Source organism: Talpa occidentalis, unplaced genomic scaffold, assembly GCF_014898055.3.
Source record: "Talpa occidentalis isolate TD23 unplaced genomic scaffold, MPIMG_talOcc4v2.1 talOcc4.3, whole genome shotgun sequence".
Taxonomy (NCBI): Eukaryota; Metazoa; Chordata; class Mammalia; order Eulipotyphla; family Talpidae; genus Talpa; species Talpa occidentalis.
In genome coordinates this window covers 38,085,092-38,100,154 of record NW_023603184.1, presented here as the reverse complement: position 1 = coordinate 38,100,154, position 15,063 = coordinate 38,085,092, and the positions used below count along the sequence as shown (strand labels likewise).

Genomic DNA, 15,063 nt, shown 5'->3' with positions numbered 1-15,063 from the left:
GACGCGGCCCTGTTGGAGTAACAACTGAAGCCGGAGTCTGCAGAGGGCCAGGAGGGAGAGGGGGGAGGGCACTGAGGAGGGGGAGAGGGAGCGAAAGGCAAGAAGGAAGGGGAAAGGGAGGCCTTCCTTTAGGCTGGACTTCTGAGTTCCTAGGGGCCCCTCTCATAGGCCCTGGTCCCCAGTCACCTGCTGTACCACCTCACTCTCCTCCCCAAGCCGCACCTCTCCCCTCTTGGGGACCTCCCTGAGGAGTCTCCCTCATGTGGTAGAAGGGCCAGGCCTTTCTGTCAGAGGATGGGCCCTTCACACCTTAGCAATACCCCTCTGATCCTTACTCTCCTCACCCCTAAAACGGGGGATCAAGTCAGGGCCCTCCAGGCCTGGAGGAGGATTGGCAACAGCGTTTGTCCCTGTGTCTCCTGCGTGTAGCTCCTGGGCCAGCAGAACCAGCAGCATCTAGGAATGTGTTGGAAATGCAAATTCTTGGGCCTTCTCCCAGACCCACTGTATCAGGAACTGCAGGGGGCAGCCTGGCAATCTGTATGTTAACAAGCCCCCCAGGAGATTCAGGGGCACTCTTGAGACTGAGAACCACCAGCGGACACTTCCAGCACACAGTAGGTATGTGAGAAAGGTGTCTTCCCTTCCCCAAAGCCCGATGCCCTCCCCGCTCAGGCAGGGCATGGACCCAATGAGACTGGGGTCTCTCTCCCCAGGTTCCTTCATACCAGGTCTCCCAAGGGTCATTAAGCCTCTTTCCTTTCCTGACTCTGATCCAGCTCAATCTTGTTGGGGGGAGGCCTGGGGGTACAGATCTTAGCACTCAGGGCAGCTCTGCTCTGAATATTTCAGGCAGAGTCTGTGAGAGGCGGCTCCTTGGCAGGTGGCAGGCGCGGGCGGGAGGCAGGAGGGGCCGCCTCCTCCTGCTTCCTTCCTTGTTGTCTCCTAACTGCAGGGCTGGGCATGCTGTGAGGGCTGTGAGGAGTCACAGAGTAAGCTTGGGGTGCTTGGGCTTAGGCTGGGATCCATGCTCTGCCAGAGCGGGCTTCTTTGGTCTGAGTCCCTGGGAAAGCTCCTTTTGGGGGAGTTCTGCCAATCACTGCCACAGAGCAGCTGGGCTTGCTAGTGCCAGGAGCGTGCTGGGCCCAGAGACAGATAAGTTTTCCCTTGTCCTTGAAGGGCCTGTTCTCTGGGAAGATAAAATCATGTATATTGCCCACCAGAACAGGAGGCGGGAAACAAAGGGGTGTAGATGGCATCTGCCCTGACACCCCCAATTTCTCCATCATGGGTAACTTCCTGGGTTCCCCCATTTTGTGGGTTCCCATCTTGGGTTTCTGCAAGTTGTCAATGTGACTGCTTGGGGGTTTGGGGGAGGAGTGGGCAGGAGAGACAGGAGTGTGTGGGAACAGGACTGTGCAAGAGAGATGACGGGGAAGCCGCGTGAGAAGAGAGAGGACTGGACGTGGGAGAGACTCCCGGAGATGGGCGAGCAGCCGGAGACAGAGGTGGACACGGAGGGAGCTTGGGGACAGGGAGAGGGCCTCTCTGGAGATCAGGAGAGAGAGTGCCTGAGAGAGAGACAGAGCCCCAGAGGAAGGAGCGAGGGATGGAGAGGCACCAGGGCTCCAGGGTCCTGGAGGATCTTGAATCTCCCCCTTTAGGAGAAGGGGACACCAAAGCCCCAAGAGAGAGTGCCTCACCCCCAGGCCACACAGGAGATCTAGCACAAGCAGAGTTGGATGAATCAGTATGCATGACCAGGCCCAGGGACACGGCTGGAGTCTTGGAGGTACTGGGCTCTTAGGTTTGATCTCTCCTTCTTCTAAGCCATGATGAGGGGCACCATGAGAGGGAGGGGTGTGGTCTAAATTCTGGGCATCAGGAGAGCAATAGGAGGGTTTATGGATATGGGAAAAGACAGTGACTTGTGGAAACATGACAGGACAACAGCGCGTGGCAGTGACCCTGACCCTCAAGAAGGACGTCAGTGCCTGCACAGGTGCCACCAGAAAAAAGAAGGCCAAGGTCTCTGGCTTCCTATACTCCTAAGCATTAAGGAGTCAGGAGTAACTTAGTCCACACCCTCTCCCTTACCCAAATGAGTGCCAGCCCCAATTCTGGCTCCCGAGGAGCCCTGACTCAGAATAGGACCCTCTTTCTTGATGCCAGGGTGAGAGGCCAGTGCCTGGGGACCATGCTGGTGCCCTGTCTCCAGCCCCAGAGCTGCAGGTGAGAGCTGAAAAAAGCAGAAAAAGCAAAAAGGCTCCACCCACTTGCCCAACCATCCATCCATCCATCCATTCATTTCCCCCACAGGCCCCCCACCCCATCCAGCCACCCATCTGTCTATTCTTTCATCCTCTCACGTATCCATCCAACCACAGTTGTTGAATTAGACCAGAAATCATATGCTGCAGAGACAGGGGAAGTCATTTTTACTAGTGAGTACACTGAGGCCCAGAAGAGGAAAGTGAGCCTGATGAAGACCACCCAGAGGCTCTGTGGTCAGCCGGGGACAAGACTGGGGCTCCTTGATCTGGTGGTCTATAGACAACAAATTTTCTCCTGGGTCTGGGACATTGCCTGTTGTATAATATGCCAGATTATATGGATGTTTGTTTAAAAAGCTGCAAGGGCAAGAAACCTGACTTTACCTCACTCTGAGCCTGGGCTGTGTGCACGTGTGTCCATGTGTGCACACATGTCTAAGTGCATATTTGTGTGTACATTGTATATATGGTTGTATTTTTTATCTGTGTGTGTGCATGTGTGAGGGTGTGTGCATATATGTTGGGCAGAGGGGTGCACCTGGCCATATGCATAAGTGTGATGTGTACAGAGGTGCTTTCGAGCAGGCATGGCCATTCTTTCCCTCTTTTGAAGATTGCTCGGGCCCTAGCCCACGACTTGAGCTCCCCTTCGGTGCCTGTAATTCAGGAATTTTCTCACTGCCCATTCTCAGCTGCTTCCCAATGACTCTCTCCTCCCTTCACCCTCTGCCCTCTGAGCCCTCATATCTTGGGCTTTGGAATGGGAGCTGTTTCCTTCCCAAAGTTGAGGTGAGGATGCGCTGAGATCTGGGAAAGATTCAGGGAGGAGGTGGTATTTGAGCAAACCTTGGAGGCCCCTTTGAGAGCCATGAATGAGGTGACCCTTCCCAGCCACAGTTCCTGCACTCAACACCCCCATTCCTGGGGTGGGCAGGGCAGGACCAGGGGGTATTTGGACAGAAGAATGCCAGACAGAGAGCCACAAACTTCATTGGCAATATCTGCATCCAGCTCACTCTGGTCAAGAATGTGAAATGCCCTCCCTGTTGCTCTCCCAACTCTCCCCAAGTTTCCCTTTCCCATCTCCTTCACCTCCATCATCCTGCCCGTAGCCTGAAGAGTCACAGAAAACACACCAATCAGAACAAAGGCCAGACAGGCACCCACCAATTCTGGTAAAGGACAGTTCAGAGCATCCCCCAATCCAAGTAAAGGGCATGTCAGAGAGCCCACCATTCAGAACAAAGGACAGACTATTCTCTCTGAGCCCCCTGGGGAGGGAGCTGGGGGTCTGGTGCTGAGCAGGAGCCAGACAGGAACTGGAGATCTAGAGACTCGGGTTCTGTACCTGTTCTCTGCTGACTGACTGGCCGACCCCAGATAGGACATTGAGCCTCAGTTTCCTCATCTGTCAAATGGGGAGACTTAGCCTCCCAAGCCTGTGACTTTGAAAAATTTCTTCCCCCACATTAGAGCTCAATCCATCTCCTCTCCCCTCCACAGTACACATACATCAAACTCCACTGGGGTGCAGGACCTCTCAGGGGTCAGCTTGTCCAACCCCGGCCTCCAGGTAGGAATGTACTGTGAAGCCAGTAACACTTCCTGGGAGCCTGCCCTGGGAGCCCCAGTCTAAGGAACTTGGATTGGCAGATTCTATCTTGGGATTATCGGGAGCACTAGCTTATCCTCTCCTCTTTAGTCTTCATGTTTGACCTTGAAAGGACGCAGTAACCTTGGTGTATACTCTGTGTGCAGGCTGTAACCGTGTGAACCCATGTGTGTCCCTGGAGGGTGTCTGAAGGCGTGCTGGGGTGCTTCTGGGAGGATGTGAGGGTCCATGGCTGTGTGGCCAGGTTGGTGTGGTTGAGGATGTGTGAGCTCTGATGAGGAGCCCCTAAGAGTTAAAGGGCAATCCATCCAGTCGGAGGATTTTAGCGTTTAGAATAAATGGCTTCTGGTGTCCGGGAGCAGAGACATGTCTGTATGACCAAAATGTGTCCTCATCCTTGAGCAGTGGGAGGGATCAAAGGGAGCCTGGGGGTTGGGGAAAGCAGAGCCAAGTGAGCCTTAGGAGACACAGCCCACTGCTGGGAACACAGGACTTCGTGGGAGTGGGGGCAGAGGAAGAGACTGAAACCAAGGAGATGCACAGGTGAAATCTGGAGCCAAACCTGGAGTCCAGTTTTTATCTGGACCGTGACGCAGGGCTCCCCTAGGCAGCGTCTCTGAAAAAATGGGCATTTATCCCTTTCTGGCACAGAGGGGTAGGGAACACACTTCCTCCTGAGTTCCTAGTGGCCTCTGCCTTTGCAGCATCGTTCTGCCTAGAAGGTCCTTCACCCCACTGGGCCAAAGCTGGTCTCTTGTGAAATCCTCTGGGTCCCCAGGCTATCCCTGGGGCCACAGAGTCCAGTGCCTCTGCCTAGGAGAGTCTCAGCAAGTGGAGTTGGGTCTGCCTTGCTTTAGGTTAAGCACCCTCAGAGTCTTCAGTCTTAGTCACATGGGTCACGTGGTTGCTTCTTCTGGATGGCTCATCTTGTCCTCACCCAGGACACAGTGCACTGAGGTTGGTCTAATCAGTCTATCGAGCAGGGAACTGTCATTGATCCTATTTGAATCAACAGCTCTTTATTAACAAGGCCTGCGTTTTCAGCATTTTAATTTTTGACTAGCCACACTTATACTCTGGGTTCATGCTGAGTTTGCCGTCAGGAAACACGCTCAACCTCATGTCATTTTCACCTGATTGGGGGGCCAAGCCATGTCTCCTTCATGCTAGTGTTAATTGCTTTGCTTTTTGAGCAAAGACCGGGCTATCCGCAGGGAAGACATCAGAAAGGACTTACAAGGGCTAGCGGGGAGGGCATGGCTCAGCAGACACTATGAGTCACAGTCCTGCCTTGGCCTTGGATCCCCTGTTCCATTACCTTTCTCTTTGATCCCCGTGGTTCTGGCCAAGTTAATAAAGCGAGGAGCAGGGACCTTTGTTGTCTCTGTTCCGGTTCTCCAAGGACGAGGCCTATTCCCGGGACGGGAAGGCTGGGAGGCAGTCAAGGCTGCCTTCTTCCCCGCCTGTCTTGCCAGGGGCTGGTTCCCTTGTGTGTCTCCCACCTTGTGGGCTCATGTGCCCTTTGGACTCTTGCTGCTCCTGGGCTAAGTCTTCCCTAAGATGAAAAAAATGAGACGGGGTGAGACCACCTCCTTCAGGGAAAGCGAGTGAGGCCCAGCTTCAGCAGGTATTCTGCGCAACATCTTTTTGGTTCTGGGCACTCAGTGAGATGCATTTAGTGCTCAGTTTCATTTTATCTTCATATCCACCTGCAGGGGAGATGGCCACAGTGTCCTCAGTTTACAGAGAAACACGGGAGCATGGCAACTACACCAAGGCACACACTGCTAGGAAGGCCTGGAGCTAAGATCCAAATTCGGGGCTTTGTTTGACATGGAGGCTTGTGCTTTCCCTACTATGCCAGACTGGGGTCTAATCTAGATCTCTCGACTGACTATGAGTTTTTTGCTAAGTCCCTGGGCCTTCTTTGAGCCTCAGTCTCCTCAAGTGTCTGAGAGCCTAGGGCTCTGGTCTAAGTGGGGAGTGGGTGCTCACAGCACAGTAGACAGAAGGACGGCCCTGGCCTGCCCAGCAGAGGTTCTCATAGTCCTTTCCTGTCTTCCAGGATGCTCTGCTGAGCCTGGGCTCCGTCATCGACATCACTGGCCTGCAACAGGCTGTCAAGGAGGCCCTTTCTGCTGTGCTCCCCAAAGTGGTAAGTACCATACCCTCTACCCCCCAAACCTTGATCTGGCTCTGTTTTGAGGAGGAAGGAATAGGTAGGGTTTCTTCCCAGAGGACTCTCATGGAGAAGAGAAGGATTTGGAGAGTATTCTGAGAAGGGCTTCTTGGAAGAGGAGGGCTGAAGCTAAATCCCGGAGAATGAATTTACATAGGATCCTGGAATATCTGATCAGAAGGAGACTTAGAACTTAACTGGAAAGATCATGTATCATAGTAGAGACATAGTAGGGGTTCATCTAGGATAACAGGAGATTGTGGAGTCAGGTGTACAGCAGTGGGGGTTGAGGGTAGCTACGCTTAACTTTTTTAACAATATATTTATTTTTATTTATTTATACATACAAGAACTGGGGTTTAGGCCAGAGGTGCGGGTGGGAAGATTCACCAGAGACAGAGTGGGGGCAGAACAGGCAGATCTACTGAAATACACTGCTGAGGGGAGCAGTGGGTTCGACAGAAGAGGTCTGCTGTGCTATGTGGGTTAGCTCCCTGGCTGGGGATCGAACTCATGCTGCAGTAGCTGGTGATAGCTTGATAGCACTGAGACTCAAATCCCTGTGCCGCCAGGGAGACCCCAGAACTTTCTTGATACCAGATTTGAGAGGTGTGGACATAGGATTCAGCCTTGATAAATGAAACATGCCAAGTTGAAGTGTCCCTCTGGAGACAGGAGGTTGGACAAGGTGACCTCTAGAAACTTTTAAGCTTCCTTCTGACCCTTCCCAATGCCATGTATGAGGTTGCAGATCGGGGACAGATGGAGGGTGGTTGCCTCAGCCCATAGTCACCTGGTCAGCATGGTTGCCTGGGCCCAGAGTACCTTTGTAGGGGAACTGTGCCCCAGGTACTCCCCAACCTAGTTCTGTTGGCTACTACCCATCCCTTACTCAGTAGGATGGATTTACTAGCCCTCAAGGCAGATAGTTGTGCCACATAGAGGGAAACAGGACTGTCAGAGTCTGGGGAGTGGACCTGGGCCAGGCTAAGGAGCACTGAAGATTTCCTGGAGAAGATGCCAAAAATGGAGTCCTAGAATGTCTTCTTTCCTACGCTAGACACCAACCCAGGGCAGTCTCTACTCCAGGAAATCTGGCTAATTCAGAATGTGACACTCCATCTACCAGAATCCTTTGTGTCTGAAGCTGCTTGATGGATGAGCTGCTGGAGGCCCAGAGAGGGAGGGTGCTCCCCCCAAGGTCATACAGTGTGACAGGGACAAATGGGGTTTGGCCTCTAAGCACCCCCATTCCTTTTCTTCAGTTCTGCCTTCTCAAAAACCTCCTAGAAGTTCAGAGCCCAGGAGGAGGGCTAATGAGTGAGCTTTATTGAGCATGAAATTGGTAGGAAGTGGGTGGTGTGTTGGTACCCAAAAATAAAACCTCCTGGAGAAGGATGGGACTGAGGCAACATCTGGCCTGGGTTAGAGGCACATCTGGAAAGGGGAGGTAAGGAAGTTGGCAGAACAGCATCTGCGAGGCTTCCCTGGGTCCTTTGTGGCCATTGAGGCTATCCGGGGAGAGGGGAGGGCAAGTCTTCGTGGGCAGGGTGCCCTGGTGGGTGTGCCAGCGTAGATGCCGTGCATTGGATGAATTATATCCCCAAAACTGGGGGCTCGGAAGACAGCTGTGGTCCAGGCAACTAGGTTCCTGAGAAAGTGGAAAATGTCTACCCGGGCCTACTGAGGAGAGACACCCTGACTCTGGGGAGCTCCTACTTGATTGTGCAGAGGAGCTCAACCCCCAAAGAGGGTTGGGGTAATGGGGGGAATCTTCTCTGTCCCCAGGGAGTTGGGGGAGATGGGAGGTCTTCTCTGCCCCTAAGAAGGGAGAGGAGATGGGGGAGGGGTCTCCCCCAACGCAGGGAGGAGAGCCACTGGCACCTGGCTCCCTCATCAGCACCCATTGTGGCAGGCAGCCCCGAATGCAGATGGTGCTGATGTGTCTGAAATGAGTCCCTCCTTCTCTTCAATAAACTCAGCTAATTTTAACCCAGAGGGCTGAGAGTGAGGGGGTGGGAGACAGACGGACATCCGGAAGTGAAGTGAGGCTCTGTCTTCCCTGCCTCCCCACCCCCAGATTAGCCTCCCCTCTCTCTGCCAAGGCAGGACTATCAGTGTGATCCTGGGTGCTGGTGGGTCTCTTAACCATTTTAGGCCAAACCCCTCAGGCCCCTTCTATGCTGCTGAAGGTGTCAGATGACAAGGAGACTGGATATAGACGAGGAGGGGAGTGGGTGCCCCTCTTTCCTCTGATTTCTTTACCCCGAGCCCACCACCTAGACTCTTACCCCAGAGGACAGTGTGGCTCCATTCCGAAATACAAATCTGCTGCCTTACCTGTGTCTGCCACTCCCTCCCCTCAGGCCCTGTGCCTTCAGGGAGCCTAGCTCAGCTCCGCAGGAAGTAGAGTTGGGGCATTCCCTGGGGGGAGGGAAGGGATGGGGCCTGGCTGGGGCAGCCAGGGCAAAAGGGTGGCTGGCAGGACTGTGGCTTGTCAGTCAGGAAAGGCAACTACTGCTAAGAAAGATTTCACACTTGCTGAGAAATACCCACTCTTACATCAATACCCACTTCAATACCCACTCTTATATCATCTCCTCCAGAAGCCCTCCCTGATACCCTCAGCAAAGAGAGGGTATCAGGGATGAGCCCTCCAAGCTCCCGCTGATACTTGGCTGGCCATGTGGGTGCCTCCTTGCTGGGGCCTGGACTCCTCTGGGCAGGACTGGCCTCTGCGTCTCCCTCATCACACACAGCGTGTGTCCTCTGTGGCCATTGAGACTATCCTGGGAGAGGGGAGGGCAAGTCTTCATGGGCAAGGTGCCCTGGTGGGTGTGCCAGCCTAGATGCCCTGGGGATGAGCCTTGAGGCTGGACCGACCAGCTGTGCATTCCTAAGGGTAGCAAGCCCAGTTTGGATAAAATGTGGTTTCCCTGTGGGTCACTGAGGGCAAGTACTTCTGCCAAGATATGGCCTGGAATTGAGGCAGAGACTGCTCTGGGCCCTTGGGGCAGGCCAATGGATGGAGGAAAAAACTGGAAAAGCTTTGAGAGGGAATTTGATCTCATTCTCTGGAGGGATCATTCCAAAATACAAATCTGCTCCTGTCTCTCAGGGTACCCTGCTCTCCTACTGTCCAGCAGAGTCCCCATCATCCTCTCCAGCTCCAGCTCTGCCCCTGCTAACCCCAAGCCCACCTCCTGTACCCCTGACTCCACAGTCAGTTCCATAAATGTTCCATGTACTTTACACTTACATACCTGCTACTCACAAGACATTCTTCTATGCACTGCCTGCTCCCTGAATGCATCTAAATGCCATTATAGTTACAAGCTTTAAGAGCACTTCCTCCAGGAAGACCTCCTGGCTTGGATCTCAGTGTGTGATTTCTTATTGAACTGTCTATGTTGCTGAGGTGGGAGGGAAACTTCTCAGGCATTCTGAGCCCCTTCTAGATATGGTCCTGAGTGAACACTTCATTGTTGGCTGAGGCTGGAGTCATGGTGGAGAGTATCCTGAGGTGGGGGGTGGTCTGATTTGTCTGCACCTTCCAACTCTCTCCCTTGCCCCTTGAATTTGGGATGATAGGTAAGGAAATCTGGCAGGCTCATGGATCACTGCCCAGAACCCCTTCTAAGAGGAGAAGTGAGGTGCTAAGTTCACAAGGGAGTTTTTCCAGCCTGGCTGCGTGTCTGAATCACCTGGGGAATATGAATAGATGCCTGAGCCCACCACCCCCAGAGGATCTATTGACCTTGCCGTCCTGACCTGTGCACAGGCCAGAAGCAGGCAACTGGAGGGCCTCTCCGCAGGGTCTCATGAGTATCTTCTCTCCTAGGAGACTGTCTACACCTACCTGCTGGACAGGGAGTCCCGACTGGTCTGTGAGGACCCCCCGCACGAGCTGCCCCAGGAAGGGAAAGTCCGGTGAGCCATTCTCCACACCCTTGCTCTCTCACACCCTCAAGGATCTCAGGGCTGGGCATCTTCCAAAGTCATCTGGTCTGACCCGCCCTGTCCAGCCTTGACCTCCCTGCCAGGTGGGGTTCCTGGCCAGGCACAGCAGAGAGATGGCGTGTTCTCTTGTTTTGGAGAAGCTGACGGTGCTGGGAAAGTGCCAGTGGGTATATTTTCTCCTGATGGCTCCTCTAAATTGCTGCGGCCTTCTCACAGCACTCTCAGATCTAGGCTACAGTTTATCAGTTACAGTTAGAACCCCAGCAGGTGTGAGAACTGCCGGGGGTTCTTACAGAGCCATGAAATCACAGACTTCCCATCACAGAGTGCTGACCTGTGGAATGCTGGAGTCACCCCCATGGCTCAGAGCAATGAGATCAGAGGCTGCGGCCTGCTGTGGTTCTGGTCTCACTGCTGGCCTCAGATATTAGATCCTGGCTTAGCCATATAACCTTGGGCCATGCACTGGCCCTTTCTGGGCCTCAGTTTTCTTGTTTGTAAAATGGAAGTAATAATAGTACTTATAGGGTCCTTGGGAGGATTATATGAGTAAATGTAAAGCTCTTGAAACTATATCCATACGTAGTGTTAAGTGTCCGGTTTTCTGTTCATGTGACAGGATGTTGGAATCACTGGCTTTAGGCGCAGGGGCGCAGTACACTATGGTCACAGCCTGTCATGAGGCAGAAGCTGGCCTCAGGTGTCCTTGTTCTGGATCATTCAGGGGACAGTGACGGGAGAGGGATTTGTCAGAAGGGAAACTGTTGAAGGGCAGGAGTGCTGGCCCAGGGGAGGGCAGGTTATACCTTCTAAGAATCCCAGGGCCATCCTGGGACCAGGGCAGTGTGGTCAGAAGCCAAGAGTGGGTGGGCAGCCATAATGGGGATGTTAGCAGAGGCAGTGCCCCCTGCCTGGTCCTGAAATCCATTGTCCCCCTCCTGGCACTGGGAACGCTGACTTCCCGGCTACTAGTATTCTGCTGGCCCTGCCACCATGGCCTAGGCTGGTGCCTCTGCAGTAGCCCAGAGCCTTCCCCCCTCCCATTCTCCCATTCTGTTCCCCATGGGGTGGGTGCTGAGTGACACTCTCCGCTTCAGCATCTCCTGACCACTTCTCCCTTCAAGGACAGTGTGAAACAAGAAGTCCCCACTCTGCTTCTCCTCCTGTTTGTAAGATGGCAGGAGAAGGCTGAAGGTCTTTGGAATCTTAAGGGGAAAAATCCTATAATGGCCCCTTTCTCCTCTGAGCCAGTGTCCCCACCCCTGCTTTTGAAACTTTGCTTAATATGAGCTCACCTCATGCAGTAGTTTCCCCCAAGTGGCGTAGAAAGGCCTTCCTGCACCTCTGAGCTCACAAATATTCCTGTGGGGCTTTCCTGCCCCTGCAGGAAGTCCTGGATGCTGGCAGGGCTGGCAAACAGCAGCAGGTGTGAAGTGGAGTCAGACCATAAAGGCAGATAAAAGCCAAAAGGAAGGGGCTGGGAGTGGGTAAGGAGGGTGTGGGGAGCTAGGGTGAAGAAGGCCCAAGGGAGGAGTGAGGAGGCCCTTCTTGCCACTGTCCCCCACCCCTCAATGGGCTCACAGATACCCAGTTTTATCCCCCAAATGTGTTTTGGCTTTCCTGTCTTCTTGTGCTTGCTCCTGCGCTGCAAATTCCTTCCTCTGCCATAGCCATCTTGACCAACCCATACTTCACTTACCTCCCATGGATGGCAGAGGCCTTCTAGGAGGCCTGCGCCGTAGCTCCTCGGCACTGAGGAGGACCCAGATTTCAGAAAAGGTGCTGGGCTCTTGTGACCACCCCTAGTGACATGTCTGTCCACAAAAGGACCCAGGGCTGGAGACCTGGGATCCAGGAGCACACGGCTGCGGTTGTGATCTCTCTGGGCCTCTGTGTATTTCTGTGAGATGACTGGATGGGCACTGGTGTCTGAGTTCTGGTCCAACTCTGCATCCTGGAGGCAGTGAAGGGGCCTCAGGACAGAAGAGAATCCTGGAAGACTGCCTGGGCGAGGGGCTTCCTGGAAGGCTTTGCCTCCTTCCTGTGGGTGCTGCATGGCCCCCCTCCACTTGATCTCCCAGCCTATTTGTGTCCCAGTCCTGACGCCTTCCTCTTGCTGTGTCTCCTGCCATCGTAAAGCCTCTGATTACCCACTGCTGAGTGCAGCGAAATCGGGCCTTTCAGCTGCACAGAGGCACCACCCACATCAGCCTGAGCTGGCTGTCTCCCTCTGTTACCATTTGGGGGGCTGGGCCCCAACCTAGAGCAATTTTTTTCCTTAGAGCTGACCTAGTCCCCATTCACTGCAGAATCTATCTATCTCTCTTATTTGTCCGGGGTGGGAGGGCCCAGAAGAGTCTGTTCCCATCTCCAGAGTCTCCCCGGAGGGAGAGGGAGGGCCCAGGACCTGGCCTGAATCACAATTTTTCTCCAGAGAGATGAAAGGGTCACAGCACAGTTGCAGTTCTGGGGAGGAAGGATCAGCAATGGGGGACTCCTCAAAGAGGGGGCTTAGAAAAGTGGAAGGGGGCCTGGATACTCAGTTCTTTCCAGGTCATTGAATCCACTGACAGAGAGCCTTTCCCCCTACAATTTCTACTAAACAAATAGTTGTTAAAGGGACGGGACCGTCATAAAGCCCACACCCGTTCCTCTCCCCAGACTGTGCCCATCTGTCTTTATCTCCCCTGGGCAGACCATGACCACCCAGGCACCCGGCTGAGTCACGAGCCTTCCCCCGGACACGTGGCCCAGGGTGTGGAGTCTCTTCACCCACCAACATCAGCCTGGCAGGTGGTGCAGGGATGCAAGGGGCCCAGGAGAGTAGAGGAGGCAGGGTGGGGCCTGAGTTGTGGGAGAGCCACCAGGGGTATGCACAGTAGACAAAGCAGACCCCGATCTGGGTGGGGGACACTCACCAGTGGTGTCTCCCCTCCAGTCTGCGGGTGTCTTTGGAACTTCCAGGGGGCCTGAATTCTGGGAAGGGCTACTCCCAAGGGGTGGGTGGAGGTGAGCCTGGCCTGACATGCCCCTGCCTGGGCCAGGGAGACCAGGGTGCAGATCAAGGAGTTCAGGTACTAGGACTCCTGAAGATTGAGGCTTCCCACCCCCACCCCAAGACACAGAGAGGCCCAGTCAAGGTTGACCTGCCTCAGCCTAGCTTCTTGTGCTGTCCAGGGACCACCGTGGCCCTCCCTGAGATGGAATTTCCCGCCTCAGATTCTCCCTCTCCAGTGAGAGTTTTACCAGATAGCCATCGGGTGTGATCAGCCTGAAATCAAATCTGACTTTACCTTCCCCTGCTCAGAGCCCCCCCAGGGCTCCACTGCTCTAGACCAAGCCCTGTCCTCAGGACGCTGGCACCACCTCAGCCTTGCTCTCTGCATCCAGCCTCCTCGTTGGACCTTCCAGCAGACACGTTCTTTCTGTTATCTGAGTCTTTGTACATGGAGTTCCCTCTGCCTGCACATCCTTCTGATAACCTCTGCATGTTCTTCAGGACTCGCCACAGTCATCTCCGTCTCCAGGAAGCCTTCTCTGACCCCATTTTATCCTGCTCCTGGACAGGCGGAGCCTGCTCTTGCTCCCTTTTCCAGAACCCTCACCCCACACTCAGGCTCAGGACTCCACACCACCATTCCTGTCTCCTTGGCCTGGCATGTGTCACTCCCAGTCTCGTCTCAGTCTGACTGAAAAGACCCCGGATAAATATTCGAGGAGTGACAGCCTTTTGGTAGAATGTTCCCATAAATATTTCAGTTGAGAAAACCTGTGACTCTGGTACAGAGCATAAGTTTAAGGGACGAGACAGCAGCCTGGGGAAGAGGCTGTTGCAGGCCCGGGGGAGGGTGTCACACTGGAGTTGGGCAGTGGTTTAGGAGTGGAGAGGACAGTTGTGAGATTCATGGGGTGACTCACCAACTGGATGGGGAGATAAGGAAGAGGGAGGAGCTAGAGTTGTTTGTGGACCAGTTGCAAGGGACCTGCTGGCTGCTTGTGCCACTCTGGGGGAAATGAGGGAGGGGATAATGTAGATTGGGGTGGGCACCCTTCAGCGACATCCAGGGAAGGCCTCCAGGCAGCCTTTGGGGACCTGGGGTCTGGGACTCTTGGGAGGGAAGGGGTGAGGCCTTGGAGAGTCATGAGGCCTTGAGCACAGGGGAGGGATATATCAAGGTGGGGTGAGGCCAAGCTCCTTCTGGGGCCCCTCAGGGGGCAGTAGGATGAAACCTGAGTTCTCTGACCAGCAACCCAGGAACCAGTGCCACCTTGTGGCTACCCATTCACCAGATTGTCTGAAGCCAAGTGGCTAGGTGGGATTCACATGAAGGCATTTTGGCTAAAGATCACCTGGGTCAGCCCCGGCCGTCATCAGTTTAGTCTTCAGGAAATGTGGTAGCTGTGGCCCTCCTAACCACCCCAGATCACTATTCCATTCTGGGATGACTAGCACCATTGGACAGCTCAAAACTGGAGGCCAGCCCTCCAGGAATCTAAAGGCCCAGGGTATGAGGACAAGAAGGTAGAAGACACCACAGTTTCTTGTAGATTCTGAAGTTGTCAAAGGGGCCAGGAGTGAACTGGTCAGGTTTGGAATACCAAGTGACCTTGACAGGCCTCTTTGGTCCTCAAATTCCCTTGCCACTGTGACCTCCTGATCTGGAGACTTGCCAGCCACCACCTCTCTTTTCTTCATTTGACCTTTGCTGGGGTTCCCTTGGAGACCCTGCAGGCACACATAGGAGTCCCAGCCCCCCAAGCTTCTCTTCTATGCAGGCCAGACAGTTCTTATGAACACAATTAAGTGGAGGCAGGATGAGAGATGAGGAACCCAGGACAATTAATCATCAGGGAGTGACATTTGGTGAAAAATCAGGCGCTTAATTAAGCAGGAAGAGAGAGAGATGGGGAGGGGTGGTGCGTGTGGTGAGGGCAGAGAGAAACTCAGCCTTCCTGCACCATCCTCCCTCGGCTCACGCCTCTCCTTCCCTCCATCACATCTCAGCCCTCTTCTTCCTCTACTTCATGCCAACACCTTG

The 15,063-nt window shown here is 54.1% G+C and overlaps 1 protein-coding gene across 7 annotated transcripts in view; it reads left to right on the top strand.

Moving 5' to 3' along the window:
• The window catches only part of PDE2A (phosphodiesterase 2A), an 82,160-nt gene that overhangs the window by 31,675 nt on the left and 35,422 nt on the right, over positions 1-15,063 (top strand). For 4 of the 7 annotated variants that reach the window (XM_054699514.1, XM_054699513.1, XM_037522912.2 and 1 more), the window contains 2 exons: positions 5,951-6,040; positions 9,906-9,994. In XM_054699514.1, the coding sequence (XP_054555489.1) occupies positions 5,951-6,040; positions 9,906-9,994 (179 nt within the window). Of the gene's footprint in view, positions 1-429; positions 618-1,668; positions 1,793-5,950; positions 6,041-9,905; positions 9,995-15,063 lie in introns of those variants that run through there. The other 3 variants (XM_054699515.1, XM_054699512.1, XM_037522916.2) reach the window with 2 other exon arrangements.